Source organism: Acinonyx jubatus, chromosome E4 (genome assembly GCF_027475565.1).
Source record: "Acinonyx jubatus isolate Ajub_Pintada_27869175 chromosome E4, VMU_Ajub_asm_v1.0, whole genome shotgun sequence".
Taxonomy (NCBI): domain Eukaryota; kingdom Metazoa; phylum Chordata; class Mammalia; order Carnivora; family Felidae; genus Acinonyx; species Acinonyx jubatus.
The window spans coordinates 3,792,729-3,800,442 of NC_069395.1; the positions used below are offsets into that span (position 1 = coordinate 3,792,729).

Consider the following 7,714-nt stretch of genomic DNA (forward strand, 5'->3'; position numbering starts at 1 on the left):
TTCCAGGGTAGTTACTAGTAACACCTCCTTTGCTGTCAGATGCATTCAGCCGGTGTGGCAAGCCCTTTGCATGCCAGAATGTTAGCCTTGATGCCCGTGCAGACCGGCTAGCCTGGTTCTGGTATCATAAGCGCTGGCTTGTTCTCACCGCCTCTCCTGCTACAGTCTTCTCCGGAGGTCACCGAGGGAGAAGTCGACAAAGTCGGGTCTTGCCTTCAGCGCTCACCCCAATCAGGCATTGCTTCTCAAACATTTTTCTCACGTCATAGCACACATTAAAAGTGATGCTATCTGTAGAAAACCCTTGGGTTTCTGCCAGAGGCAGCCAGGCCGGGACTCCAGCCCCTTCGGGCCCCACAAGACCACTCAAAGGGCAGGTTTTAGAGGTAGGAGTCAGCAACTCAGCACCCCAGTTCTTTGTATCAGTGGGGAAAGGGCACTAGGGATGATCCAAACTGCAGGTTGTAGAAGGAAGGACCCGAGGTTGCAAGAGGGGAAAGATGATAAAATGAAGGCGAGGGGAGTTTGGAGCTGTGGAGAGACTAAGTAAGGCCCTGTCTCCGTCTGCGGTTCAAAGAGGGGCGCTCAATCTCCATGACGCTCCTGGGACTCTCGTCCGTTTATTCATTGATTTGTTCATAAATCATCGAACACCAAGCCCTGTGCCAGACATCAATGATGCTGCCTTGAGTTGTTAACTGCTTGTCTCCAAAACAGGATTGTGAGCCCCCAGGCACACTGCAGAGTGTAGACACAGGGACGGGATCCCCAGGGCTATTAATGAACATGACCCAAGCCACTGCAAGGGCAAGCAGCCCCCAGCCACTCTCTGGTGCTGCCCCCACAGAGAACAAAGCTGTTTCCATTGTGCCCATAACCGCACCTGCGACAAGAGCTGTCTGAGTGAAAAGAGGTACAAGAGGAGAGAAAAGACCAGAGCAGAAAAGTAAGACATAACCGGCCAGCAGAACGGAGTGCTGCACCTTGTATTTAGGGAGGCGGCATGGACTTCCTGCAGCGCTGACGTCGGATGCTTAGGTCCAAAGAAGATGCCTCGCTCAGCATGTTACCAATTCTACTGACGTCACCCATAATAAAAATGTGAGCTCTGTGTGAGACGAAGCATCCTCACAGGAAGAAATTTCCACTGCAGAACTGTATGTGGGGGAACAGTAAGTGTTTACACAGTGCCTAAAAGTTCTAGTATTGTCTTCATTTTGCAGATCAGGAAACTGAGGCACAGGGAGTTAAGTGCGTTGCTGAGGTCACACAGCAAGTAAATGGTAGAATTAATGTCCGAGCCCAGGCAGATAGCCAGTAAAGCCCACGCTCTAAATCACTACCCTGCCTCGCCTCTAGACTAATATGGCTAACTTATATATTGAACACTTAGGATGCGTCCTTTCACTTAATTTTTAGAACTCTTGGTTATAGAATTTTTTAAGGAAAACAAAAAAGAAGTAAAAAAGAAGTTACTTTTTTTTTTTTGGTCTGTCTTTTTTTGACATAGTCGAAAAGCAGCAAAACCAGGGGTTTGGACCAACACCTTCCTCTCTCTGTGTTGGGTGTCCAGATCTGGCCCACGGGGGCCTCCTTCGGGCCCTGCTTTCTCTAAGCAGTGTTGCAATCATGGAATCAAAGCTCCGTAAGCAGGAAGGGATATGAATGGGCACGCGCTCACGCAGAGAGGACAAGACCATGCGACTCACCAAGGTCATGCCCGTGAGGGTGAACCCACTGACCCTTAGACCCGTGGCCCCATGGATCCCGGTCTGGTCCGTGTCTCTTCACCACAGCCCAGAAATCGTACTATTTTCCTCACATCGATATTCGGATGCTTCTTCCTTCTTCCGAGGGATATTATGAAGGTTAAAGGCATACATTTGAGAGAAGCTAGCACTGTGTTCCGAAATAGGGCAGACATACCAAACATAATTGGTTTGAGTTTTTTAGCAGTTACTTGTATAAAAATGAAAATAGATAGGGTATTCAAGAGCCATACAGTGGCCTCAGCTCTGCCAAAATTTGGGTCCTGTCTCTCACCCTGTGACACGCTTTGGCAGGCATTTGACCTTCAGTCCACATGTCACCAGAGTCCGGAGGTTGAACCTGAGCATTAACTTTCAGACTTTGCTCAACAGAGGACTCGGTTTGGGGGGGGGGGGGGGGGGCAGGAGGAAGAGCCAAGGGGAAGAAGGCACAGAACGTGACCCTGCTTTCTCTTTCAACCTGTTTTCTACATCGCAGGTGAGTGCTTAGTACGCAAGATTTGCAAAGCTCTTTGTTTGCTGCTCGGGTTTTGTTTCTGTTGCTGTTTACTTAGCACGGCTGCGGATCCCTTCTCCGGAATGGTCCGTGACATTGGGCGAGAACTCAGACAACACCCCCGTCGTCACCATCTCCCTCTTGCCCCAAGAGAGCACACTGTAAAATGCAGCCTCCGGCCTCCTGCTCCCAGGGTGGGGGGGTGTTCTCCCCCCCACGGAGCTGCCCTCCCCCACCCAATAGCCCACCACCCCTGGCTCTGCCTGTGCTCACACCTGGGAGCCATAGCTTTGGGCTCCTGTTTTCCACTCTCCCACCTTTTCTTCTGGGCAACGCTCCGCCCCCACCTTATCTTCATCTGCTCAGCGTTGCTCTGTCTCCCCAGATTGGAAGTTCAGCAGAAGCATTTGCATGGGGTCCCTGGTTTTTTCCTTTCTCCTCTGTGGCATTTTCCCCCCGTTAGATTGGAATGGAATCGAACACACACCTCCCTTCTCCCTACATGTTCACATCTGATGAACCCAGGTATGTCCCCCTAGTGTGCGTCTGCAGCACATTCGACAAATAATCTGATGGATTCGTTCACTGGTGTGGACTTCAACCCTGACCAGATGATTGACCAACCAACCGGCCGGTTCCCACTGTGGCCAAGCAGCTGAGCTGTGACCAATTCAGCCTGTCAGGGTCCCTTCAGAACAGTCCTGACCCTGACAGTGACCCTCTTCACGGCCTCCCTCACTTCCTTGTTGCGAAGGGTATAGACTATGGGGTTGAGGAGAGGAGTGAGAAGGGCATACACCAAGGCAATACACTTGTCTGTGCCCTCAGAGCGGTTCCCAGGTAGCCCCACATAGACCGTGAAGGCGGAGGCATAAAAGAGGGCCACCACGATCATGTGGGAGGAGCAGGTGGAGAAGGCCTTGACCCGGCTGGCAGCCGAGGGCAGCTTCAGCACGGCCCTCAGGATGCCCCCGTAGAGTCCCCAAATGAGCACGAAGTTGCAGCCAGTAGCCACACCAATCACCGCCCCGTGCACTCGAGCGTGCCAGCCTGCGTCCACACACGCCAACCGCATCAGCGGTGCCAGGTCACAGAAGTAGTGGGCCACCTCTTTCAGACAGAAGGGCAGGGTGGCCGTGAGGCTGGCTGGCACCAGTGCCGCTGAGAAGCCAGCCACCCAAGCGGCCCCTGCCAGCCAGAACCGGACCTTTCTGGTCATGAGTGCCCGGTAGTGGAGTGGGCGGCAGATGGCCAGGTAGCGGTCCAGCGCCATGACGCCCAGCAGATGGCACTCGGTCATGCCCAGGGAGTGGAAGACGTACAGCTGGATGAAGCACACCGCTGCCGAGATGGCTGAGCGCCCACGGAGCCACGTGTGCAGCAGCGTGGGCACCGTGGCGCTGACGTACCCAAGCTCCAGGAAGGAGAGGACACCGATGAAGAAGTACATGGGCGTGGACAGTCCAGCATCCACCTGCACCAGGACAACGATGAACAGGTTCCCGGACAGTGTGAGGAGATAGAGGCACAGGGTCCCCAAGAAGGCAAGAGGTCGCAGGGTTCCGGGGACACTGAAACCAGAGAGGATGAAACTCTGGGTCCACGTGTGGTTGAGCGGATCCATGATACCTAGGAAGTACTTCAGGATCTTCCTCTCTTTGGAAAAGTCTTCCTGGTGCCAAGAACATGAAGTGTGAGCTCCTAGCAGCAACCTGACATTGTCTAACCAATGCCAGTCCCTTCACAATAGAGGAATTGCACTCCCAAGGGCGGAAGTGGACAGACCCACATCATAGAATCTGCTGTTGACAGGGCTGGAACTAGAAACCAAGGCTCCTGATCCCAGTTGAATCCTCTCTAATTTATAATATTGGGTTCTAGATACTTGGGCATCTGGATCTTGTCTCTAGTCCCCCATCAGCAAATAGAAGAGACAAGAAAATTCCTACCTCTATCCTTCCTATAGTTTCCGATGATGAAACAACCAGCAAAACTGGGCTGTGGAGAAGAATGAAGTCTCCTAAAGGTGACTTCCAGGGCCTCTTTGAGGAAGGCCCACTGGAGTTTATAGACTGTGCCCATAAAGTCTGGAAGGAGAGGTGGGAAATGGCAGAGATGGGGGCACTCTGACAACAGTCCCTGACATCTGAGTTCCGCGGTGCCTGACGGTACCTCCCTTAGTAGACTCACCATGTCTTTTGAAGTATGATCTCCACAGGAGACATGCACTGGGATCTCTTAGAGAGGAAAACCATAAGGTCAAAAGTCCCAAGCAAGAAGTCCTATAGCATAAAAAGAAGAGCCTTCTCTGAATCAGCGATTTGGTTTTAGCACCTGCTCTGTCACTGACCGGCAGGGCACCCTGAGCTGAGCAACTTCTCCTCACATACCCTCAACTTCCCTAAAATAAACAAAAAACAGTGTTGAACAGATGTTTTCTAAGACTCTTACAACACAGAGCATTTATGGTCCCCTAAAGTCCCCGAAAAATGGTTTGGGGGAGGGGGGGAGGGAGGCGATCTACACTAATATGCCCAGAGTTCTCCTCCCACACCCTTCACCCTAACGAACCTCCCCTAGGAAAGATCGACGCCCTCCCCTGGTCCTCTGCTTCTACTACACTCACCCCTGCTGCCCTGTCCCTGCCCGTTACCTGACTGTGTGGATGACATTAACACTCATGGCACCCTCCTCATCATCGCTTTCCCCCCAAGACTCTGCCCTACTTATATCTCATGCTCCGGGACACACTGGTCTCCCTGGGGCTCCTTGCTGCGTGCTCCCTGGGGTTGCCGGGTGTGACTAGCCGTCTCCAAGGGGTTCCTCTGGGGCAGGAAGTGGGGCACGGGAAAAGTGAAGCAGATCCACTCTGTTTCTCAAACACCTTTTCTCAGCCCTGCAACCCTGATTATTGGGTTCTGGAGTCCAGTGTCTTCAAGTTCCAGAGAGCTTTCTCCAAGGAGAGAGAGCCCATCCCCCATAATCTCAGGCACACACGGATAGTAACACCTTGGGGACCCCAGAAGTGTCTCCTTCCTAAAAACTGCCTTGGTAAGAGACTTCTCTATCAGCTTCATTTGCACCAAAGACAAGGGCTGGGTGACCCCGGAGGACTGAGCCGTGAATTTGCCCGCAACTAGCTTTGCCCTGGTTTGAGGAAGATCAGCTGCACACGATTCTCTTCTTGTCCATGATAAGCATCACCGCTCCTTCCTGAGCACATCTGCTACTACTCATTCACTGAGCCCCCCAGCACTGCATGTCTACTGTGTGCCCAGCACCATCGCAGATGCGGCCATCGCTGCCACCGCCACCGTCGTGACCATGACACGGGACGCCCACGTGCTGCTGACCCTACTTCCCACCATCACGCTCCATTTATAACCACCGGGATCATCGTCATAAAGGTCCTGCAGTCAGCTGTGGCACCCTGACCTCAACTGGACACCATGCACGTGCCTGCACTGGACAGATAGAGAGGCCATATAAATAGTAGACTGAAAGCATTAATCCACTGGAGACTACTGGATGTCCACCACCTACTGGATTCAAACGTGGTTTAACATCTAGAAATCAGAAGCAAAGGACAAGATAATAGCAAAACTAACCCGGCTATCAGGACATTCACCATGAAAGATTTGCGCATAGACCACATAAACGCAGAACAAACTCTCTTCAGGTCAACCTAGAAAATCTTGAGAGAGCTGGAGTTGTTTAGTTGGTTTCGGGAAGTTTCTGTAGAAAATTATGTAACCTCTCTTTTTTTTAAATATGAAATTTATCGTCAAATTGGTTTCCATACAACCCCCCGTGCTCATCCCTACAGGTGCCCTTCTCAATGCCCATCACCCTCTTTCCCCTCCCTCCCACCCCTCATCAACCCTCAGTTTATTCTAAGTTTTTTTAAAAAATTTTTTATTACATTTATTTATTTTTGAGAGACAGAGAGAGACAGCGCAAGTGGGGGAGAGACAGAGAGAGAAGAAGACACAGAATCCGAAGCAGGCCCCAGGCTCTGAGCTGAGAGCACAGAGCCCGACTCGGGGCTTGAACTCACTTGAGATCATGACCTGAGCCAAAGTTGGACACTCAACCGACTGAGCCACCCAGGCACCCCTTATACTCAGTGTTTAAGAGTCTCTTATGGTTTGCCTCCTTCCCTCTCTGTAACTTTTTTCTCCTTCCCCTCCCCCATGGTCTTCTGTTAAGTTTCTCAGGATCCGCATAAGAGTGAAAACATAGGGTATTGTCTTTCTCTGTATGACTTATTTTACTTAGCAAAACACTCTCCAGTTCCATCCATGTTGCTACAAAAGGCCAGATTTCATTCTTTCTCATTGCCAGGCAGTATCCCATTGTATATATAAACCACAACTTCTTTATCTGTTCATCAGTTGGTGGACATTTGGGCTCTTTCCATAACTTGGCTATTGTTGAGAGTGCTACTATAAACATTGGGGTACAAGTGCCCCTATGCATCAGCACTTCTGTATCCCTTGGGTAAATTCCTAGCAGTGCTATTGCTGGGTCATAGGATAGATCTATTTTTAATTTTTTGAGGAACCTCCACACTGTTTTCCAGAGTAGCTGCACCAGTTTGCATTCCCACCAACAGCGGGTTCCCATTTCTCCACATCCTCTCCAGCATCTATAGTCTCCTGATTTTTTCATTTTAGTCACTCTGACTGGCGTGAGGTGATATCTCAATGTGGTTTTGATTTGTATTTCCCTGATGAGGAGTGACATTTTAACCTCAAGATTGGAAGAATCTCGACCTGAGTAAAAAATTCTCTGGTGCTTGGGCAATTAGGGGTTCTCATTCAGTCTTTTCCAGTGTTGAGCCTATATTCCACATCATCTGAACACCTGACTTTCCTCCAGGATGGATGTTTGCAACTGACATTTGACAAAATTTCTGCATTCTCCGTAGTCCCAAACACCAAAATACCCCTGATTTGCAGTCTTATTTATAGATCTGTAGGATTCTGAGACAGACTTCCCCCATGCTTTGTAGAGCCCAGCTGTATATCACCTGGTCTGGCAATAAGTGTATTATAATAACTGTGCGCTTGCCTTCAGAAACCTATCAATGTGACACACACATGTGTTTATAAGAAACAAACCCAGATCAATCCAATAATATGTGCCAAAGTCTTGGCAGTGTATATGAATAAGAAGTGAGGTGTTTGACCTAATCGCAAAAAAACAGAGAAAATAAAAATTGGAGGGTTGCTTGGCTCAGGAAGGTATTTATTTTCTTCTTGGGTCATCCTCCACCAGCAGGGTTGGCTCACCTAATATTTTTTCTGTGTTAGAAACTGAGCAAGAGTAAAGAACAACTTCCGATGCCTCCATTAAGAAATTTATAATGTAGCAAAAAAGACTACTGAGGACCCTATTACGGTGTTAAGGGAAGAAAGTAGGATTTCCAAAGTGCTGACATTGTACA

General features: G+C 49.9%; 1 protein-coding gene across 1 annotated transcript; it reads right to left on the reverse strand.

Annotated features, from left to right (window-relative positions):
• On the reverse strand, window positions 1–4,865 carry LOC106987117 (olfactory receptor 6N2-like). The gene has a single exon (XM_027048434.2). The coding sequence runs from the start codon at window positions 3,887–3,889 to the stop codon at window positions 2,945–2,947; it is 945 nt and encodes a 314-aa protein (XP_026904235.1). The 5' UTR covers window positions 3,890–4,865; the 3' UTR covers window positions 1–2,944.
• Window positions 4,866–7,714: the final 2,849 nt, after the last annotated feature.

What these genes read in the sequence shown, in the direction of transcription:
- LOC106987117 (XM_027048434.2), bottom strand. Translation starts at nt 3,889, where the DNA reads ATGGATCCGCTCAACCACACGTGGACCCAGAGTTTCATCCTCTCTGGT.